The 24,244-nt window shown below is 30.4% G+C and overlaps 1 protein-coding gene across 4 annotated transcripts; it reads left to right on the forward strand.

The window, feature by feature from the left end:
- Positions 1 to 18,663: 18,663 nt before the first annotated feature.
- LOC107951434 (serine hydroxymethyltransferase 7) lies at positions 18,664 to 24,204 on the forward strand. Of its 4 annotated transcripts, none has more exons than XR_005907762.1 (5): positions 18,667 to 19,858; positions 21,126 to 21,531; positions 22,288 to 22,389; positions 23,051 to 23,326; positions 24,020 to 24,204. XR_005907762.1 is itself a non-coding variant. In XM_016886499.2 (4 exons), the coding sequence occupies exons 1-4, from the start codon at positions 18,893 to 18,895 to the stop codon at positions 23,272 to 23,274; spliced, it is 1,698 nt and encodes a 565-aa protein (XP_016741988.1). In that variant the 5' UTR covers positions 18,664 to 18,892; the 3' UTR covers positions 23,275 to 23,730. The 4 variants fall into 4 exon arrangements, 2 of the variants coding, with proteins under 2 accessions (XP_016741988.1, XP_016741989.1); XR_005907764.1 differs by having other exon boundaries at positions 24,032 to 24,204; XM_016886499.2 differs by lacking the exon at positions 24,020 to 24,204 and having other exon boundaries at positions 18,664 to 19,858; positions 23,051 to 23,730.
- The last annotated feature ends 40 nt before the right edge of the window (positions 24,205 to 24,244 follow it).

Below are 24,244 nucleotides of genomic sequence, written 5' to 3' on the forward strand. Positions count from 1 at the left end.
GCTTCCGTATTATAAATATTACCATCATAGATAAAGAAGTATGGTTTCTTAGAAACTCTCCCACTACGACAGGTTCCTCTATGTTGTTGATCGTTTCCAGGTTTTCTTACAACTTTCTTGAGAATTGAACTTGGTGATTGTTCTACTACTCTTGAAAGTTTCTCAAGTCCCACTTTACTTCGAGGCTTAAAGTTATCCATGTAGCTTTCCTCGATAAAAGTAGTATGAGTAGAAACTTTAATTGTATTATCTTTTGGATTGTAGAATAATCCTCCCTTTATTCTTTTTGGATATACTACAAACATGCACAATTCTATCCGTGCATCCAACTTCTTTGCATTCTTATCCAGAACGTGTGCTGGACAACCCCATATTCTAAATTGATTTAGAGTGAGTTTCTTTCCATGCCATAGTTCATAAGGTGTCTTACAAGAAGACTTGGTTGACACATCATTTAAAATATAGAAAGCCGTTTGTATCGCATATTACTATAAGGAAATAGGAAGTTGTGAATAGCTTAACATTAAACAAACCATGTCAAGCAATGTTCTATTCCTTCTCTTAGCTACGCCATTCTAGTATGGAGTGCCCGGCGCATTCAATTGGGATAAAATCTCATTCTCTATGAGGTAACCTAAGAACTCGTCGGGCAAGTATTCTTTACCTCAGCCAGACCGAAGATTATTTATGGATAAACCTAATTGTTTTTTCACTTTCGTACGAAACTTTCAAAATTTATCAAAGGTTTCACTTTTGCGGTGCATTAGATACACATATCTATATCAAGAATAGTCGTCGATAAAATTCACGTAATAACCGTAACTTCCTTAGGCACTAATGCTCATGGGACCACATACATCAGTGTGTACAAGTTCTAAAGGTTGGTTGGCCCTTGTACCTTTCTCATTAAAAGACCTCTTAGTCATTTTACCTTCCAAGCAAGATCCGTATTGTGGAAGACTAACTTCCTTAAGCATACTTAAGAGGCCATCTTTCACGAGTCTAGTAATTCTTTCTTGGTTAATATGACCAAGTCTTAAGTGCCATAAGTACCCCTCATTAGAGTGAGAAGTTTTAAGCTTTTTATTCACTATTTAAGTTTGAAGCATTGAGTAGTTATTAGGTTTGATAAAGTAGAGATAGTTTTCCATCCATCAATTTGAGATTAAAAATTGATTTTCATGAATAGCAATCCCTTTATTGAATGTCACAGTATAACCGTCATAAAATAAACATGCTAAAAAAATTAAATTCCTCTTAAAATGAGATACATAAAACACATTCTTTAAAATAATCTTCCTAAAACTATCAAAGTGTAAAATAACCTCTCCATTGCTTCGATTGAAACATAGATCCCATCTCCGGTTCACAACGAGAGGCTCCTATCATACAAACTTCTTGTTTCGCTAAACTCCTGTAAAGAAACACACACATGGTTAGTGGCTTCAAAATCAATAAACCAGTTTTCAATTGATTCTTCCACTAAGCAAGCTTCAACCACAAAGAGTTACATACCTTTTCCCTTTTCAGCTAGGTAATCTATTATAGTTTGATTTGAAATGCCCTTTTTGGTTGTACAAGAAACATTTTATCTTTTTAGGATCTTTTCACTTCTTAGCCTTCTTCCTATCCACATGAGGTGGAACTAAAGACTTAGTTAGTTTCTTCTTTCTCTTAGCTTTTTGTTTCCCCTTAAAAGACGAGGGGCCTACAACTAAGTTTGCCTCAGGTTTTTCCTGAACCGACTTACTACCATTCAGTATCAACTCATAGGATTGTAATTCCTTCATGAGCTGAGTCAAGGTAAGTGCATTGTTCCCCAACTTGTAAGCGGCCCTAAAACCAGCAAACTCCTTAATTAGGATTTGAACACTATTTCAATTTGCGTGTTCATGTATAGTTCAACCCCATTATCCTGCACTTCTACAAAGAATCCCATAAGCTTAAGCATAAGTTGTTTGACTGGAGTGCCAGTTTTCTGTTAAGAATTCATAAAATTTGTAATAGCAGATTGTCGAGCCAATACGACTTGGCCTCCAAGCAAATCTTTCAAATTTTTCATGATCTCTTTGATAGTACGAAAATTCTCATGTTGCTTTTGCAACACACTACTCATGCTCACTAACATATAGCATCGAGCAATCGAGTCAGAATCTCTCCAGCGATTTCTCGCTTTGGGCTGAGCTTCAGGAGGGCATGTTTCGTTAAGACCAAATTTTTGTTTCTCACAACTGAGATTATCAGCAAGTTTTGTTTACATTCTCGAAAGTTATCCCCATTTAATTTATTCTCAGTAAGAATGCTAATAAGAAAAGTAGGAGAAATATTTAAACTGAAAAAAAATAAAGATTTCATTAATTACTATTTTTGTATTAAACAAATATTTTCCATTTTAGCAACATATTAGGAATGCAGTATGATGCATGCATCTTGTATTAAAACCTTGAAAAAATATATATTTTTTTGTTGTTACGATCATTCTCACACCCACCAACCATGTCACCTTGGGGTCCCATGATTAACTAGCAAAAACATAGACTATATCCAATCAGTTCATGAATCTTAATTCTCAAGACTCCACACAAACTAACGATTGTTTAACGTTTGACCATCATCTCTAGCTTAAATATCATTTCTTGGGAAACTATTTACTAAGAGATGATCTTAAGTGTTTAACCATTGACTCAACACCCATCATGAACATGCTCTCATTTATGAGTCATCTTGGGACAATCTCTCTGAAAGTCATGCATGACTAGTTGTCCTTAAAAGAAAATCTCATCTAGTGAACCCACATGACAAAGTTTACACTGGGGTGTGGCCAGGGTAGGAACCGGCTCAAAACTTTATCATGCTATCACTTAGGGGCCATCAATGGAGGCCGTAGGTCTTGTTCAAAGATCTTCTCCCACTCAATATTTTAAAAAAAATGCAAGGTTTTTTATCCCAAATTTCAAGAATTATCATACAATAGTCCTAATGGCATTCTTATCTAATCTAAATGACATGCTTCCAATATATGCATGGCATGTTATGTAAATTTTATAATATCCATTCACAAGAATTAATCAATGATAAAAACAAACATTTTGATTTTCCATAGTTTTTCTTTTAAGGGAAAAAAACTGAAGAAGTGAATGAAAACGGTGCACCAGGTAAGGTCCTAGGAAAGGAGAAGAGTCAAGTTTGACCGCTTAAAACCCAAGTCTTTTCTAGCTAGAGCCAATACTAGACATGCACATTATCATTACCACACTTCTTACAGTTATCGAATAACCTAAAAAAGTGAATAACACACATATTTTCTCATTACCACACTTCTTATTTTTTATTCGATCAACTATGGATCATCTCATATATATATCACAATTATAACATTACATAATATTATAAAAAATTATAAAAGAGATATATAACGAGATAGGTAATTAAAATAAAATTATCAGTCAAGGTTTCCATGGTTCTATTTCTAGAAAATAAATGGAAAAATAAAATTAAATAAATTTTCACCATGAGGCATTCCTTGGGTCTTCAACCACCATCGCAACTTTTCTTCATCATTGACTCCTTTTGGAAAAATTACATCTAAGTCCTATGTCAGTTTCCAGTTCACAAGAATTCTATGAATTTTAAAAAATATAACCCTGCGTGGAGATGATAGTCCACGGTCTATTTCCGAAGAACGACAACCTCAGCAAAAAATAATTATATAACAAATATATAATATCGCATCCATTCTCATATATAACTTAAAACATGCATAAGATCTAAATAATATCACTTTCTATGTAATCAAATCATTCAAAAAGAAGAGAAATTTATTTTGATTATCTTTTTATACTTATAGATAGTACACAACTTGGCTCATGATACCAATTGTTGGAAAAAATAAATAGGTTTGAAAAATGCAGCAAAAAATAAATTTAGGGAAAAACCAAAGTTTTAATTTTTTTCCAAATTAATATATTGGTTGTGATATCTAAAATAGTAAATACTTAATCAAAATTGTACCTTTTCAATTCGTCTAGTATAAGCGCTTCAACCGAGTAGTTTTCTCCGCTATCTTCGAGCTCACGTCTGTCGAGTGTGGGCTCGCTTCAAATTAGAAAATTTTTCACAAAACTCACTAGTGGGGTAATTTTACAATTTCTATAAACTTTTGGGTCAAATTGTAAATCAGAAAACTATCTCTAGAAATTTTCTGGAATAATCTCTTCAGAGAATTTTCTCTCTACAACTTTCTCTTGAATTCAAGTGTGTGCAAATAATGACCCAAGGCTCTCTTTATATAACGAGAGTTTAGAGAGTTCAACTATGATTAAACTTAATCACTTTAATATTAAATCTAATATAATATAAATATTAAATTTAATTTAATATTAAATCTTGTTAAAGTAATCGAATGTTTATCTTGTAGATAAACATTAAATTTAATTTAATATTAAGATAATTACTTTCATATTAAATTAATAAAATACTATAAAGATAAGTATTAAATTTAATTTAATATTAAACTATTAAAATAATATTATTTTTGTAATAATTAATCTGAAATCAAATTCTCTGGTAGAGTCCCAGTGGAAGTGTAACTCTTCTATTGCTCAACCATTGACGACCAACTATTTCCGGCTATCGGGACACCGCCGTTGCAGCCATCGGCACCGCCGTGTCTAGTGATGCAGGTGCAACACCCTTACGACACCTTGAGCTAGTTCGGCTACTGTCGGTTCAGTCCAGATCAATGATAACCCGACCGGTCTGGTTTAGCCACCGGTTGGACTGTCAGCCTGGTTTCACATACTAGGTCCGGTTCGACCAGTTTTTGGGTCTTAGTCTCAATTTTGGGCTCCCGGACCCAATTTACAATCTCAGGTCCAATTTTCAAATTCAATTACTCATTGGGCCAATTGTATGACTTGAAAATTAATTTCTAAAAATATCATATTAATTTTAATTAATTTAATTATACTTGGTCAAAATTAATTTTTCAAAAATCACTTAAATTTTCCAAATTGATTTTTCAAAAATTTTCTTTAATCAAATTCTCTAGTTGAACAATTCTTACAACCACCTAATTTAATTCCACATGGAATAAATCAACTCAATTAAATTATTCCCAAAGTCGTAGAATTTTCTTTTGATTCAAATGCAGTCCAATCGAGCTTTTCTTGAGCTAACGGAGGGATCAATTGGACATATACAATTAGGCTCTAGTGATTGCAATTATGTCCAAAAGCATCGTTTCAATAATTCGCAATTACTTAATCATGGAGTCACTCCATAAGAAGTACCATGATTGAAAAGTCCTTATTGTATACTCTTTACGAAAGCAATTTATCCAACTTCTTTGTCCAATGACCTCTTCATGTGTGTGTTACCCTCATATGATATCACTGATTCCTTTGAGTTAAATCCATTCACTCAATACAATCTTATTTCATCTCATTGTCACCATTGTGTCTTCTTAATTATTAATATAATCACTGTCTACAAATGACTATGATAAATTGCTTGTTCGAAAACAAGCAACCCGTGGCCACGTTCCATATTTATCAATCCACACAATGCCAATGAAAGGATATCATTAACTTTTTAATTGAGCTATGAATTCCACTGTTGCTAGTAAAGCCATGCCATACACAAGTCATGTACCCAACATACCGGCTATGGTTTTGATCATCTTTAGAGCATAAACCTCCACTTATATCAAAGCACATGAGTTGCATATGCATGGTTAGTGACTAACTCAAGATTTAGGTAAATCACACTATGAATGTTAGAAGTGAATTAATTCACAAATAGATTCAGAATTAATTCATCTATGGTCTAGTCCAATGTATCATCCTACCAATGAATACATTTTTGTCTCTACTCGTGGAGTGAACTGCTCCGATAACCAAGACCAGTCATCTCTCCAATTGGAATTGTAGACAACATAATAATCCTTCTCAATATTTGAATCAAATGCTCACTTTGATTCTTTTACGAGATTACGAACTCATTTAGATTATCTACTGAAGTAAGTTGTCTTTCTCGTAATGTAAATATTCTTACAATGTCACTTATTTTCCATTTGAACTTAGACAATCAATGAGTTAATATTTGCATGTCACAATTTCGATATGCATGCAAAATATACAAGACAGAATAGTGAAATGTGAAATTAACTTTATTTATTTATTTATTTATTTATTTTTCAAGTAAATAAAAAATAGTTACATGTTTACTACAATATGGGCACATTTCCCAACAATGTGATCCACACAGGCTACCACACAGCCATGTGTCAGACCATGTGGAAATCGTGAACTGCACTCCGAAAACATGGAAAAATGAAATTTTTATATTTTTTGAGCATTCTAATACCTATATATACCAAATATAAGAAGAGAGGAAAGAGTAGTCAGAAAATATTTAAGAAAACGACTCGAAAGACACCATTGACGCTGACTTTGAAGAAAATTTCCATCAAGTTGAAGATCTCATTTTGATTTCTTTGAAGTTTATTATAAGTTTCTTTATTTCTTGTGGTTATATTGACTTTGATATGTTTTTATTTGCGATTATGAACTAATTTTCCAAATACCTAGGAAGATGAACCCTAGGATGGATTCTATTATTTGATTTTTATTTTTATGCAATAAATATTTGAATCTTGTTCTCAATTATGTGTGCTTAATTCTTGGTTTGATATTTTTAGATTATTAATCCATATTTGATGTGTTTAAATCAGAGGAGGAATAGACTCTATTTAAAAGTAGATTTAGCGTAATTGAGTGGAGTTGCATGCAATCCTAAAAATAGGACGACATAAATCTATCGGATCAGAGTAAAATCTAATAGGAGAATCCAAGGGTTTAGGTTTAGATCAAGTTAATGTGATAATAGGGATTTTAATTAGAAAGAAATTTCAATTAATCAACCTAGAGTTAGTTGCTCTTAGTCTTGAAGAGAGATATTAGCATAATTTAGGGATTTCTATGGATCAAGATACTAAGTGAAGAAATTGTGTAATTTAGATTGATAATAACAGATGAAACTTAGGTGGATTCTTTCTTGGGTATTGTCTCGCTTTTTAATTGTTAATCATTTATTTTCCTGATTTGTTCTTTGTCGTGTTCTTTAGTTAATTAATTTAGTTAATTTTAGTTTTAATCAATCACTCCAATTTGTTGGTTAAATAATAGAAATATGGCAATTACTAGTACTTTTAGTCTTCGTGGGAACAATATATGTGCTCACCATAGCTATACTATTAATTGATAGATGCACTTGTCTTAGGCAGATTTGTAGTTGGTTTCATGGACATCATAAGTACATGGTAGATATGTGCATATAGTTATACATGTTTTCTTAGGATAGAATTGTTAATGCTAATATTAGGTATTTGAATTATAGAAATACCATGGAGTTAATTACTCAATGTATAGTCTTGTTTTCCATGCGTCTATTTGAGTTTCCAGAACATTAATTTAGCATCCAAACAATACTCCCGGACTCAACAAAGTTTATTTGTTTTCTTTTTTGTTAGTAACTTTGCATGTACGTAGATAATTGAGTCAAGTTGTTTTGATTCTAAACCTTTGTAACTATTGAAGTGGGTGTTAATGCTTAGTTTTGGCTAAATGATCATATGATGTGTATAGTCTTATATATACATATATATATTAATGTGTTCAAAGTGGTATGAATAGTTAGTATGTTGAATGTTGATAGATTATAGGTATATATATATACACATAAGTATTTGAATGTTATATGGTTGTTGTATAATTTGTAAAGGATAAGGCATTTACTTAGTTTAAATATGATAGTTGATAGGTTTGGTTGGTATGAAATAAAGCTTATGTGTGTGAATAGGTATGGTATAAACATGAATTAATAGGTATGGTAAAGATCATAGTTAAAATGGTGTAAATTGTTTGAACTAATTTAAGTTGCATTAAAAGGTGAATTGTTTTGGGTGATTGAATGAATTTGATGAATGAAGCATTATAAATATATGATTGAGAAGTATTATAAGCATATAGGTATTGTTCATATGGTCAAAACATGATAGAATTTTGATTATGCATTGAATTATTTGAAATTGCAGGTTTATAAATGGAAAATTGCAAGTTCAGTAGGTGACATCGTGACATCACACGAATGTCATCGAGACAAGTTTTGGTCTGTGCGACGATGGATTTCGTTGCCACAACGAGAAGGCATTTGGCCAAGTCAGTATGTCATGTTGTGACAAGGAACCCCTTCACGTCATGATGTCGATCCTGAAAGTTTTGAAGTTTTTACATTTCAGTCATACTTTGATCTCGAATTAGTTTTAGAGCTTTCGTAAGCTCATGAATGACTCGAGATTTATTGTATATCATATTGAATGTAAGTTTGTTTAATTTTAACCATTAAATTGTATAATATAAATTTTGAATTGATCGTAGTTGCTCCAGCAATGAATGTAACACACTATAACTGGGACCCGACGATTGGGTCCAGTTTAGGGTGTTACATAATTAGCTATTAAGAAGTACATTGTTAAAGCCTTCATAGATTTCAACGTAGTTAATGTATCTACAACTACAACATATGTTGCATCCTCAATTAATTGTGGCAAAGGGTGTAGTTGATGAACTAGAGCATCATTTCTAAAAAAGAAACAACTTTGGGAAATCACAAAGTATAACGCTCCTCACATATGCACGGTTGCAAGGATAACTAAATATCGTCATAATTTGGGATTCAACTATTAGAATTTGTAAAATAAATCTGAAATAAAACTTAATAAACTAGGATCTATCGTACCAGGATCTATTATGTCAAATCATCAAGAATAAATCAAGAACAAAACTAGATGTGGAAGCGTACCTAAATCCATAAATTCCTTGAAATTTTACCGAATCTTGGGGATTCTTCCAAATTAGCAGACAAGAATTTCAGAGAATATCTACTCTCTCTTTCCTAATGATAGGATATTAGAAAAGATATCTTGTGTATAATTTGGGGACCATAACCCTAATATTTATAACCTTGGTATATTAGTTCTAATCAAATTCTAATTAGCCCATCATTAATTAGAATTTGATTAGAACTCAATTACTAGAGTATCTACATATATTTGACCCATACTTTATTTAATAATTAAAGCCCAATAAAATTTTAACCAAATTAGATCACTTTTAATTTGGGCTAACCTATCATGATAGTAAATAATAACATGTAATTACCCTTATGATATATGTGATGTCCATATTTTTCAACAATCTCCCACTTGGACCACATATATATACTAATTACTCTATAATTACATGTCATTATATAACCTTATGAGCACAAAATTTTACTATCATATCAAAAAGATATTCCGAACAATCTCGTCCATTAATTATGTTAACATAGAACCAAGGTGACTTTCGTTACATATATTGTAACTAAATTCATCCATGATCACGTATATTAACACAACTAAATGACATAGATCAAGTATGGATGTGTAGCATGAAAATTACATGCAATATGATCTAAACATGTCTATTTCCAACTGGCCCTCCTTAGTGAGATCAAACCTTCCAAAATCAGAGTGTGAATAAACCAAATAAACTTTATTTCTGCAGTAAATAAACTTAATATCTTTAAATTGAAATAATTGAAAATGTGTCTATAACATAAAAGCATTTAAAAATATAAACTTCCACTAAAACCAAATATCCTTTAAATGACATTACACCCATATGAGCAGTGTGCTCTTATAAAACCTTAGGTGTAGTTCCTTAATAAGCAGATCCGCAATCATGGAGTTTGCCCTAATATGATTTATAAGCACCTAACCACTCTAAACTTTTACTTTAACAACCATGAACTTAAATTTTATGTATTTTTACTTTGATGTACTCCTGTTGCTATTGGAATAAAAGACTGCAATTTGTTTTCACAATTTGCACCTTAGTGAAAAAATCTTGTATCCATTCCACCAAAATCAGAGTCTATATACCTGATGATCTCTAACTGATTAGACCTTCGATATGTGAGCATGTAATATTTTGTTCTCTGAAAATACATTATAACCCTCTTGGATGCTATCCAATGGTCCAAACCAGGGTTGCTTAAAATATCTACCTAACATCCCAATAGTGTACACAATATTCCAATGTATACAAACCTGAACATACATTAGACTTTCTATTGCTAAAATGTAAAAAATCTAATGCATTTGTTGTAATCTCAAAATATTTCTTAAGGCATTAATTGAGGCTATACTTATTATTGACAAGCAGTATGTCATTAATATATAAAACCAAATATAGAACCTTACTCCCACTAAACTTATGGTATATACGATTATCAATAAAATTCATCTCTAAATCGAATGAGATAATCATTTGGTAAATTTTGTAATATTATTGGCGAGAAGTCTACTTAAGCCCATAGATGAAGCTCTTTAATTTGCAAATCATTACCTTTGCATCATCAGATACAAAGTTTTCTAATTGCACCATATAAATGATTGATTAATGTTACCATTGAGAAACCATTAACTTAATATTCATCTGATGTAGCTTAAGGTCAAAATATTCCATTAAAGCCATTATAACCTTTTTCTCTAGTAGACCTTTTTAATGACATTCATTCTTGAGGTTGTTGAGTTTATTCTTCTGGAACAATACCTTATCTTAAATAGAGAATTGTTCAACATTGTCTTATTGAGGTTCTGGATTCACTTCTTAATCAATGATAGGTATGAGAACCTAAACATAGTCAAAAGTGATAGTAGGAATTGAGTTAGAATTTAACTCCTCCTTAAAAGTAATGTCTTTAACCTTATTTCTCCCTCCAAACTCAACATCCTAAAAGAATGTTGCAATTCTCATCTCAAAAATATTTCTAATTGTGGGATCATAAAACTCATAGCCCTTAGATCGCTTGGTATACATCAAAGAAGTTAGAAATGATGTCATTTCAACCTTATCGTTTTTAGCAAAACTTTCTCAAGTTCGTCAAGGAAACCTTGGCCTGAGCAATCTTTTCAAATTTTATGCCCCTAAAGGCTTCTAAAATGTTGTGCTTTATGATCATTAGAATCATACAATTTGAACAATCCCACCTCTCAAAATCCCTTTTAACATAAGGGGTGTTTTTCGTAATGAGAGGCGCAGGTTGTTCTTCCCTTAGTGCAATGTCTATATTCATACAACCAAACACTATAAGTAAGTGTCTTTTCCATTTATTGAAATTAGTCCCATTAAGCATGGGTATAGAATTTATATTAGCAGATATTGTGGCAGTAGAATATGAATTAGATTAATATAGAACAAAAATAAATAAAAAAGCTCACATCAATATTCATAAGTAAACAATAAATTCAAGATAATGGCTAATCTCATCTCAAGATACCAAACACAACATTAATATCAAGTCTTTGGATAATAATATTAACAGTAAGCGGTACTCTTGTTGTAGCAATCAAATATTGACAATAAATTATGTCAAACAATTAATTAATCTTTAGACTAACTTATTGCTCACATAAAGTATCTTATAATTGTCACACATTTATCACCACAGATGTCGTTGAACTTCTGCCAAATATTAACTTACCTTTGGGTCAATTAATAAATGCATGAATCACAAAAACATATAATCATCTTAATAAATACATGAATCATAAAAACATATAATCATCTTGATATTTCAAATAAACTAATCTATACAAAAGAGGTCACTTTGGCGGCATTTTATTTCAACTAATCTATTTAAAATATTAGACATCCTTAATTAAAACCCAAAACCAAAATTTGAATTTCATTTGTTTCGAAATATTTCTTTTAGTTTCATCTTTCAATCAAATTAAAAGATACTAGTATATATATGTATATATAGTTATCCCAAAACAACATACAGTAATGTTGGCAAATATAATAATAGTTAAATAAATCATAAACCATAAACAACTTCATATAAGACTTCAAATTTAAACCAAAATAATTTGAATAAAGGTAAACCTCATCTCAAGATATCAGACACTCCATTAATATTTTATATTTAGAAAAAATATTAACTTGTAAATGATATATTGGTGTAATAATCAAATATTGACAATAAGAACATGTCTAACTATAAATTTTCTTTTGGACCAATTTATTACTTACATGTAAAACCGAATAATTGTCTCATGTTTATTACCATAGTTGCACATGTTATATTATTAACCTTTATTTGGGTCGATCAATATTAACATAACTTAGGTTACATGCACACAACCTTTTATATTTTAAAACAAAATAATTTATACAAAAAAAATCACTTTGGTGACTTATTGCTTCAATTAAGTTATTTTAATATATATATATAAACATACCAATATTCAAATTTAAAATTTCCTCAATAGTCAAATGTCAAAACTATTTTTTATTGCTTTATAGACTCCGAAATAACTCAAAATAAGATTGTGACTATTTCTTTTTCTTTTTCTTTTTTCAAAACCATATAATCAAAACCAAACATAAATAAAGTAGTGGTTCAAAGCCAAATAATTAACAAACACATGTATTCATAATTTTGGCATGGATAAAAACACCAAAGCAATTCACGCATATACATGTATTGATAATTAAATAGAAAAACTTACCCTGAATTTATCATGTAAATTCAAAGTTGTATTTATGATTAAATAGATATTCACATGAATACTTGAAAAATATTTTCAAGCCAATAAATCTCAAAAAAAACAAAATCATAATAGTTGGCATATCCCACAATTCCTACAATAAACCATATCATTATAATTTAACCAAATATTTGGAACCATAAGATGCCAAAACCTAATATTATAGAACCAAACTTAAAACCAAAATATTTAAATATGAATATAGTTTACATGAATTTGTACCAAAACACCCATAAAATTGAATACATAACCATAAAAAAATTTAACAACTCCAACGATATTCATCAAAACTTAATTTCACTAATTAAACTGTAAAAGATATCTTATTGAATAATGATTATAAACACCTATTCACACAAACTATAATCATGCATTAATCCTCAAAATCATTGATATGCATATAATATATATACACACACATAATATATACACAGAATTATAATAATATAAAAATAATATTGGCTTGGCTTACATATTTCATGTAAACTCAAATTTATATTCATGACTAAAGACGTTATCATAAAACTTCTTTATACTCACACATACTTAAAAAAAATCCATAACCACTAAATATAAAAAGAATTCCAAATTATATAAAAGTCTTTATATGTGCAACTACTTATGAAAATTCATAGCCACCATATTTTAAAAAAAATCCCAAATATTTTAATTATAGTCAGGTTTCATAAAGACTAAAACTTATATAAAATAATTATAACAGAACCAAAAGTAATCATTCGTATATACGAATTAAATTCAATGGCGAATATAATTCATCATGAATAAAGACAAAATATGATAATTCCATATATATTCAACCACAAACAGAAAATTTAAAATAAATAGTGCCAAAAAAAACATCTTACCAATATTCATTTATTCGATTATCAAGTGAATTAACTCTCAAAACCAATTATACAACCTAATCAGAATTCTTCAAATGCAAAAGTTGTAAGTTGTAACTTTAATTTAATAATGAATTTAACCAAAATTTATAAAATAATTGTGTGAAAAGAAAAGAAAGAAATCTCACAAATCAATTTTTATCAATTGATTATAAATAAATAAATAAACATTCATCTTTCGAATAGCATATGCAAATATTAAACTAGATTATATTTATAAAATCTTAAAACTTTATTTAAAGAATCAAAACCCAAAAATTTATCAAGAGTCTCAAAGATTCAACATAATATATAATTAAAATATCAAATCCATAAAATTAAAAAAGAAAAACGAATCAATCCAAAATTAATAAACAATCAATTCATTCTCAATAATTCAACATGACAAAGCTCGGATGCCACTTGTTAGAATTTGTGAAATAAATTTGAAATAAAACTTAATAAATCAGGATCTATCATGTCAAACCATCAAGAATAAATCAAGAACAAAACTAGATGCGAAAGCGTGCCTAAATCCATGAATTCCTTGAAGCTTTACCGAATCTTGGGGATTTGATCTTCCAAATTAGTACACAAGAAATTCAGAGAATATCTGTTCTCTCTTTCCTAATAATGGGATATTAGAAAAGATATATTGTGTATAATTTGGGGACCATAACCCTAATATTTATAACATTGGTATATTAGTTCTAATCAAATTCTAATTAACCCATCATTAATTAGAATTTGATTAGAACTCAATTACTAGAGTATCTACACATATTTAACCCATACTTTATTTAATAATTAAAGCCCAATAAAATTTTAATCAAACTATATCACTTTTAATTTGGGCTAACCTATCATGATAGTAAATAATAACATATAATTACTCTTATTATATATGTGATGTACATATTTTCCAACATCAACATCATATATAAAAAACTATTATTGTTAGTTGAAACAAATGTGAGGATTCCAACCTTAGTTGTTAATCACAAATAGTTGTGGCCAATTTGGATATCAAGTATCATACTCAAAGGTATTGAACGAAAAAAAAAAGCCAATGATAAAGTTGTTTGGTCATTAAGATGAGTCTTATAAAAATTTGTCGAAAACCCAACAGTGGTCATTAGACACCATAGTGAATATGGAAAATTTCCTTGCATATGCTGACAAACAACTAGTCAATGGTAAGTTAATATCAATCGTGTGTTTTGGACATTCAAATCTTACATTGAAGGGTTTCCACGTTGTAAACACATTGCCTAAATCAATGGTACATTGGATATATGAGAAATACAAACAAATCTTGCTATTGGTAGTTTCACATGACATTGATTAAAATGTCACTCCACTTGCCTTTACCATTGTTAAGGGAGATACCATATAGGTTCAGAGTTTATTCTCGAGAAATTTGCGTTAGTACATTATGAAAAAAGATAATATATACCTTATATTAGATAGAGCTACATTCATATTTGTTGTCGTTGAATGCGAAGAGAATGGATGGATCTCTTCGTATACATATTTATACTCTATATAATATATACTTATAAAATGTGTTTGACTAAGCTTATATCACTAGTCAATCTGACACTAACTTAATTGAAAAATGACTAAAAGATTTATAAAGTAACAATATGACTACAAGTGTGTTTTTGTCTCTTTGCATAATTTAAACTCTAAACCTATTCAAGGGTTAGACTACCCCTAAGCTAAAAGACTTGTTCAAAATTTGAAAGGATTTGGGAAAAAATATTAAACTAAAAAACTGAGCTTCACAAAAAAATTAGGCCAATTTTCTAACTTTCTAATGTATTATTTTATTTTATTTTATTTTATTTTTATATACTAGTTCCTAGTATCATGTGCATTGTATGTGAATACATGCATTTGTATTTTTATTTTTTTTAATGTGATAGGTTATTTCATATAATTGAAGATAGATTGCTTTAATACCTAGAATAACTCTAAATATCTTAAAGATTTAATTCCAATAAATAAAAAGTATTTTAAGAACTGAGATTAGAGTGTGATTTAATTTGTATTTTACAATAATAATATATAATTTAATTATGATTTTAATGTATTAAAATTATCGAATTAATTAATAATTTCAAATTTTAATGTTATAATTTTTTTTAGTTTTAATATTAAAAACTATTTTTCAACATTTTATAGTTTAAATGTTTTTCTATTTTAAAACCAAATAACAATATTATTAATTAAAAAGTAGATTCAAATTGTATAAAATATAATAAAATTAAAATTTATGAATCTTGTTAGAAATTAACTTATCTAATTGAGATGTAATTATATAATATATTTTATAATAATGTATTTTCTTAAATGAAACACAAATCGAGATAAATCATCTAATGGTATTATAAAAAATATTTAAAAGAAACTAAAAAATAAAAGAACTTCAACTTCTTAAAAATAATTAAACTAAAAGTATATTTACATAAATTAAAAAATTCAATTTCCTAAAAAAATAAAATATCATTTTAGTACTCCAATACTTTTAAGATATTTCTAACTTATCGATACTAATAATTTTGGGGGCTATGGAAATAACTAATAATACTTAAATTTAATTAAATCACAATGCGCATCAAGTTTAGGCTTGTTCATGGGTTGTGTTACTCGCCTAATTCAAAGATCTGATAAAAAATTAGACTTAAAAAATGAATTTGGACAAAAAAATTAAGCCCATTTAGAATATAGGTTGAGCTTAAGCTTAAACATTCAAGACTCGAGATTTTTTAATTTTGTAATATTTTATATTTTGTTATTTTTATATATTATGTAATTTGTAACGTATAAAAATTAAATCTATAGTAATATAATGTAGACATTAAAAAAATTAAGATAATTATATATAGAATTATTAAATATTAAATTAAAAATAAAATAAATATAAAAAAATTTAAAAATAATATGAGTGGGTCTAAAATAGACTTCTGTTAGCCATTTACAAGTGTAACCAAATATTATTATTATCATTATTATAATCTTACATTGTACATGGATATAAAAATAGAGTTGGAGAACAAAATCTATCATCCACCCTAAAATTGATTTTCATCTTGCCATGAAATGTTTTATCTTCAACCAATATTTTTGAAATCAGGCCAGGCGGGCCAGTCAAACCGGTTGAAGCAGGTAAAAATCCCGTTTGAATCGCGAACCAACCAGAATCGCGGTTGAAGTGCTAACCAACGATCGAAAAAACTGGTAAAAAAACGGTTGAAAGGATTTTTGAAATATTTAAGCTAAATTTGCCTAGGCCAAATCGAAACAAAAATAAAATAAAAGCCCACTGTTAAAATAATAAAAGCCTAGTGTTAAAAACTTAAAACTAGCACAAAACATATGTATCCAAACAAAAAAAATATTGTTTTAGGTTATCGTCATGACTTCATCAACCAGAGATTTCAGATTTGAGAGATGTTCAGTTTATCAGAGAAGAAAAACATTTGCCAAGAAGTAGCTTCTGACAAAAAATTCTCACGCTTAAGAAAGATTTTAAATAAATAATAATAATAAAAGCAAAGAAAATGGTGAAAAAGATGAACTCATAAAAAAAAAAATAGAAAGCAACTTCAATCTTTTAGGAAGGAAAAAAAATATAATTATCAGAAGGAAACTCAAATTGACGAAATTATATGTTTTTTTAAAATAAAATTTAAAGAAAACTCAAATGGATTATGAAATTAGAGTTTCTTATAATCATCCCAAATTGTCCCTTAGACAGAAAATAAATTTCTTTTCCATGGTAGTCCCCAAAAATAATTCCCAACACACTAAAATTCAAAACTAAAAAATAAATTCTTTGTTTATTGATATTTATTTTAATACGAAAAGAAAGAAGTTGAGATCTATTCAATTTTTTAGTTTCTTTTGCTCAAATCAATTGTTCTTTTCTCTCTTCTTTTTCTACAGTCTTGTAATTTGTAAATATGTTCAACCAGCAGTTAAAATTGATTCTGTCCAAAATTAGTCTATTACTCTAATTATAAAACCCTTGTTTTCAACTTTTAAATAATATTCATATTTTTTGGACGCTACTATTTGAAAATGTTACAATATTGAATGTTATTTATAATGGTTTTTTTTTATTTAATAGAATTATAATAGTAATTAAATGATTATTAATTTAAAATAATATCTATTAATTATTATAATTCAAACAAATAAATATAAAAATATTAGTAAATGTAATTTATGTCAAATGATAGCTTGTGAAGTAATGAGCATTCCTGTGAAAACATAATAAAAATTGGTTAACCAAGTCAAATGATAGCTATTTCGTCTTAATTGTTGGAATACTACTTCTTTTGAATATATTTTTATATGTTTAAATCGATTGTCATGTTGGAATATTACTTTTGAATTAATTTTTTATATGTTTAAATTGACTATTACATAACACTTCTAATTGTAGCTTGCCCCTTCCCCAAGATTAATATATTGGCTCCGCCACTTGTAATTTATAACACAAAAAATTAAACCTATAGTAGTATATGTTACCATGATGTAAACATTAAAAAATGTTAAGTTACTTATATATAAAATTTTAATAAATGAAAAATATATAAAATTATTAAAATTTAAATTAAAGTTAATATAAATATTTTAAAAACAATATAAGTAGGCCTCAAATTAGCATACGCCAATCATTTATAAATGTAAATTGATTTGAATAAAATTTTAAGTTATTAGTTCAAGTTGTACTGAATAAATATAAAATGTATTAATATTTAAAGACAAAAAAGTAAAATTGATTAAGGGAGAGAAAAATGAAAAAATATTTTGAAAGATAGAAAATACAATTTTATCATGATTTTCTAAAAACTAAAATTATTTGGTAACAATGGCAGCCTTCCATCACCAGAATTATTACATCAATTTTTTATCTGATTGTTTAAAAAGAATGAACCTAGCCGTCATTCAATCTGCATGAGTTTACAAACCAAGTGAACCATTCTTCGTACGCCACCTATCTTCCATTTTGTCCACGTGCAATCTTACCGGAACAAGCCGGTATGCCCTACTTGCTATCCCCGGTCAACAAAACGTTCCATTCTTCAAAATCTCATCTACCTTCATTCAACCACATCTTCGTCAACCACCTGTCTTCCGGTAACCCACCTCCCCTCCTTGCCTTTTCTAAGGTTTCAGTTTCAGGGACTCATTTGTAAACACACACGCAAAATTTATTTATACATATTCTATGGGAAGCTCTGTTTGTGCGAAGCATCGTTATTTCCGTTATTAGGAATTTCAACTCCTCGGGAAAAGTTCCCCCAAACACTTCAAAAATTTCCCTTTTAGGGTTTCAATGGATTTATTTCATACTAAATCGGGTTTGTCCCTGGGTTTTACTAAATCCTCCATTGCGGATGATCCGATTTCGCTTCAAATGGACACCACCTTTCGCTTCTCCGTCTCACCCGTTCCGTTACAGTTGTTCGAGGAAAAAGACGACGGCCACCGTGAAAATCGCATCGAAAGTGATGAAGAAATTAGGATTTGGGGGCAGTCTATGTGTGTGAAAAGACAAAGGGATCCTAAACCTCTTCCAAATCCTTGTAAACGGTTTGCTCCCGACCCCGGTCTGGACCAAAGACGAGCCGCGGTCAGGTCGTGGGGAAACCAACGGCTACAAGAGGCCGATCCTGAATTGAGTGAGATCATGAACAAGGAAAAGCAGAGGCAATTCTTAGGAATTGAGCTTATTGCTTCTGAAAACTTTGTGTGCCGAGCTGTGATGGAAGCTTTGGGAAGCCATTTAACAAACAAATACTCCGAAGGAATGCCTGGAGCGAGGTACTACACGGGCAATCATTTTATTGATCAAATCGAAAGCCTATGTCAAGATCGTGCAATGGCAGCTTTTAATCTTGATTCCGACAAATGGGGAGTCAATGTGCAGCCTTATTCGTGTACTTCTGCAAATTTCGCCGTTTATACGGGACTTTTATTACCTGGTGATCGGATGATGGGATTGGATTCGCCCTCTGGAGGGCATATGAGCCATGGATGGTATATGCCGGGTGGGAAGAAAGTCTCTGCTGCGTCGATATTCTTTGAGAGTTTTCCTTACAAGGTGAATCCTCAAACAGGGTTTATTGATTATAATAAGCTTGAGGAAAAGGCGCTTGATTATCGGCCCAAGATTCTAATTTGTGGTGGGAGTTCGTATCCTAGGGAGTGGGATTATGCAAGGTTTAGGCAAATTGCAGATAGATGTGGAGCTGTTTTGATGTGTGATATGGCTCATATTAGTGGTCTTGTGGCAGCCAAGGTTTGAAAATTTTCTTGTTTAAATTACTTATTAGTTTGATGTTTTGATTGTAGTTCAAAGGTTCTTTTCCACGAGTTAAGGTTTCTTGCAATTTGTTTGGTGGATAGGCTTGAGGTAAATTACTTAACTAGTCTAGAAAAAGTATTAATCACTTAGATACTACTGGGGTTAACTTACAAGCAGCATTGCTGTTGGTAAACATCAAGTAATGTATTACTGTTTGCCTGTCAAATATGCTTGTGATTCACACAGCCCAACCTTCGATCCCATGCAGACAGAACCACACATGCTCAGATTTACATTTAACAAAGACCTGAAAGAAAAGGCACATTACTTGCATTCTGGGGAGAAAGCTTGAGCTTATTTGGCAGAAACCAAATCCTGTCAGCCTGTGAATTTGTATATCCAAACAACATAACTTATTGATGTTGAACCAAGGGTAAACCTATCTATTAGATTTTTTGAGATGGACTGATTTATCATATACTATTATGAACTGTGAACTATCTGACTTTATGGATCTTCTAAAATTTTCTTTGTTTTCTTTTCCGTTCCTAAAAACTTTTGAGTTTATTAGAATTGGTAATATGTCAATGTAAACACATATGCATTGGGTTTATATACGAATAAATGTAAATAGATCTCATCCTTTGTACTTTTGTACTTGTTAGTCATGGCAATGTGATGTTTCATTCCTTTTGTTCTTTTCTCCTTTTGGTCGGATGAGTCTAATTATTTCAGAAAAAAGGAGATTTTTGGAAGACATGTAAGGATAGGATTTATATTTTGACTGTTGTAGTGATGGTAAAGCATATGAATTTCATAGTTTCCGGTTTCCCTTATGCTAACTACATTTAGGAGAGCTCTATTTGTTTGAATACTTTACTGTTGCTAGCTCAACCGTGATATATATGAAATTCAAAGTTATACAATTTACAAACTGTTGATTTTTTTACAGGGTGTTTTTCTTCTCAAAGTTCATAAATCTAGTTTGTTAGGGTTATTTATGTACAAATTAACAGGAACAACTGTGTGACTTTCAGGCTTGAACTGTTAGAATTGTGTGCTAAGTTATTGTTTGAGTTGTCTCCCCACACCCCAAAAAGAAAATAAAATCCATTTGATATGCCTCGGCCCTTGTAAGAATATAATAGCTTCAACTTATAATGGCTCTTCATGTTGGTGAATCTTTCAGTATTTGTTTTTTAATGCAAGGCAATTTTGTGTTCTTACTCCATATTGGCATGTTTACCCTTGTACATTACAGGAATGTGCTAGTCCATTTGACTACTGTGATATTGTCACTTCAACAACACACAAAAGTCTACGGGGCCCAAGGGGAGGTATAATCTTTTATAGGAGGGGCGCAAAATCAAGAAAGCAAGGCATGTGTCTCAGTAATGGTGATTGTACTGACCAGCTTGATTTTGAGGAAAAGATAAATTTTGCTGTCCATGCATCATTACAAGGAGGACCTCATAACAATCACATTGCTGCTCTTGCCATAGCATTAAAGCAAGTGACTACACCAGAGTACAAAGCCTATATGCAACAGGTGAAGAAAAATGCTCAGGCTTTGGCATCTGCTCTACTGAAAAGAAAATGCAAGTTGGTTACCGGAGGCACTGACAACCATTTGTTGCTGTGGGATCTCACTACACTAGGCTTAACAGGTGCCTGCTCAAAATCACAAATTTGGTTTATTTACGTGCTGTGCTAACACCTGAAATTTTCTTTTGGCTTGAATTAAGTTTCTTTTTTGTAATTTCATTCGATTATGTTAAAAAATTGCATATTCACTTTGTTTCCAATTTTTCATCCAGAACTTCTTAACGGCTTTTTTAACCTTCTTTTTCCCCTTCTTTCCAGGCAGCCTCTGTATGCATTTCGAAGTTATCTTCCCTTGTTGCAAAATGTGGCATTGATTTATCAAAAACCCCTTGTAAAGATCGATCTCTAGTTTGTTACCATTTTATTCTTGACTCCCCCCCTCCCCCCAAAAAAAAGAAAAACAATTATTCATGGCTATATTTTAGAAGGGGAAAGCATACAACAAAGTGTTTTTCTTTTCCCATTTAAAGAGTATAAGTTAATTCTTGCGAATCAAATCTAGAAAGCCAATAATTAAATATAATTAAAGATTCTATGTAGTGAAAATAGAAGGTGATACTTAAGTTTAAAGGCTGTCAATTTTCCGGCGAATTAAAGTGAAGTGAACCTGTTGCTTGTCAACTGTATTTGCTATAAGTTTTCTTCCCGTCTACATCTCACCATCCCATCTGTTTGACTAGCTAAAAAGTAATTTATTACTATGAGAAGCAACCTATATGTTCAATTGTTCATATGCATGGAGCATTTCCTGCATATTAAGACATGCTTTCTTAGACTATTCCTTCCATAGTTAACACTTTCCACATTCTGTTTCCCAGGCAAATGCTATGAGAAAGTTTGTGAGATGTGCCACATCACTCTGAATAAAACTACTATATTTGGTGATAATGGTGCTATTTCTCCCGGAGGAGTGAGAATTGGTGAGCAGTATTCTTGTATTTAATGTTGAAGAAATTTCTATTTCGTTCTGATAGCTCCATAGAACAGTAGTTATGTTCTATTTCCTTCAGGCAAAGCACATTTTTTTGGTTTGTTTTCAGTTTTTTTTTTCTTTTTTTTTTCTTTTTGGGACATGATATCATTCAAGTGAACCAATTCATAGCACCATGTGCTGGACTTCCATTAATCAATTCTTTCAAATGCACTAATATGTTCTATATACCCTAATAACATATTTAGAATTGTCTAATTCATGTAGTATTTGGAGTGTTACCATACCAACTGAGGTTATGTGAATATTCAAAGGTGTTGAAAGAGACATAGTGTTTATGGTTTGTTCTTCTTGTCAGCTAACTAGCATTGGTTTTATTGGGGACTAAGACATTTTTTAGAACCATATGATTCATGACTTTGAGTTAATGACTAGTTCTTAAAATACCAAAAAAAGCATAAGCAAATTCACAAGAGGTTCCTAGTGTATTAAATATGGATGTTTTTTACTTTTATTTAACCCACTATAACATGAATTTAGTTCATTTATAGTGATCCTCCGACTATATTCTTCTATTTTAATGTTATCAATGTGCTGGCTTACAGTCTGTCTTGCTCCATTAATGTCTTAATTGCCTAATTTTCTCTCAGGTACGCCTGCTATGACATCAAGAGGTTGTTTAGAGTCTGATTTTGAGACAATCGCTGACTTTCTCTGTACAGCAGCTGAAATTACGAGTTGTGTGCAGAGGGATCATGGAAAATTGCAGAAAGAGTTTCTCAAGGGTCTTCACAATAATAAAGATGTTATTGATCTCCGGATTCGTGTAGAGGCATTTGCTGCCCAGTTTGCAATGCCTGGATTTGATTCTTGAAGATTTATAAGATGGCCTGCCTGCTACTTGGCATACCCTCAATTTTTATCTGGTAATCAAAAGTTATTTTGCATATCCATGTGTTTCCCATTGAACTTGTGTGTAAAATAAAGAAAGCAGGTCATACAGTTCTGCATATGTTTTAAAAAATTATATTGATAAAAGTTATAAAGAGCCATCTCTTTAAAATACTGTAATAATATTTATGATGCAAGAAACATACATTTGGTGAAGGTCTATTTAGTCAGTCTAGTTTCCATATTTGGTATGTTAAGTGTATAGCCAGAAACCCAACTGTACTATGTAATATGGATTCTCAAGTAATGTTTAGCCTACTGAATTGATTTATTAGAATGTCCTTTTTATAGGAAAATGTGTATGTATAGAAAAAAAAAGTGTAATTGATGTATTATTTAAAATACAGATTGTTTATAAGACTATGAACACATACCATGATATTATCGGTGCATTTACTTGCAATATAGTTGCTGCTGTTGTAGGGATTTCATTGTTATTATTGTTGGTGTTTGCTACTGTCAAATTGTAGTGAAGAGGAAACAAAAGCTGAAAAGCTTTAGTTTTAAAGAAAAGTAGAAGTAAAGCAAATGAAGAAAACATATGATATGGGTGGCTTGGCGTGATGTTGAACTAAGTTATATTTTTGGTTTTTTGCTGTTTCACTACTATGATTTATGTCTGTCATGTAATTTCCAACATTATTTTATACCGTTTCCTTGTGTTTGAGGTTTCTATTCAGGAACACACCCTTGAAGGGAGGCAAGGCATGAGACAAAAAGCATGAGATACGAGAACGTGATTTATTTTTATTACTTTAGTTTTAAGAAGAACACAATAATAAAACTAAAATTGAGACTTCATTAGCTGTCTCGAAATCATTAATGGGTAAATTAGAAGTAAAATTTTCTGATCTTCACATGATGGTATAGTTTGACCCTAAACCCAGTAGCTT

The sequence above is a fragment of the Gossypium hirsutum genome, chromosome A02, assembly GCF_007990345.1.
Source record: "Gossypium hirsutum isolate 1008001.06 chromosome A02, Gossypium_hirsutum_v2.1, whole genome shotgun sequence".
Lineage (NCBI taxonomy): Eukaryota > Viridiplantae > Streptophyta > Magnoliopsida > Malvales > Malvaceae > Gossypium > Gossypium hirsutum.

What these genes read in the sequence shown, in the direction of transcription:
- LOC107951434 (XM_016886499.2), top strand. Translation starts at nt 18,893, where the DNA reads ATGGATTTATTTCATACTAAATCGGGTTTGTCCCTGGGTTTTACTAAA. An exon ending in GTGGTCTTGTGGCAGCCAAG is followed by an intron (nt 19,859 to 21,125) that starts GTTTGAAAATTT and finishes TGTACATTACAG; the next exon opens with GAATGTGCTAGTCCATTTGA. An exon ending in CACTACACTAGGCTTAACAG is followed by an intron (nt 21,532 to 22,287) that starts GTGCCTGCTCAA and finishes TCTGTTTCCCAG; the next exon opens with GCAAATGCTATGAGAAAGTT.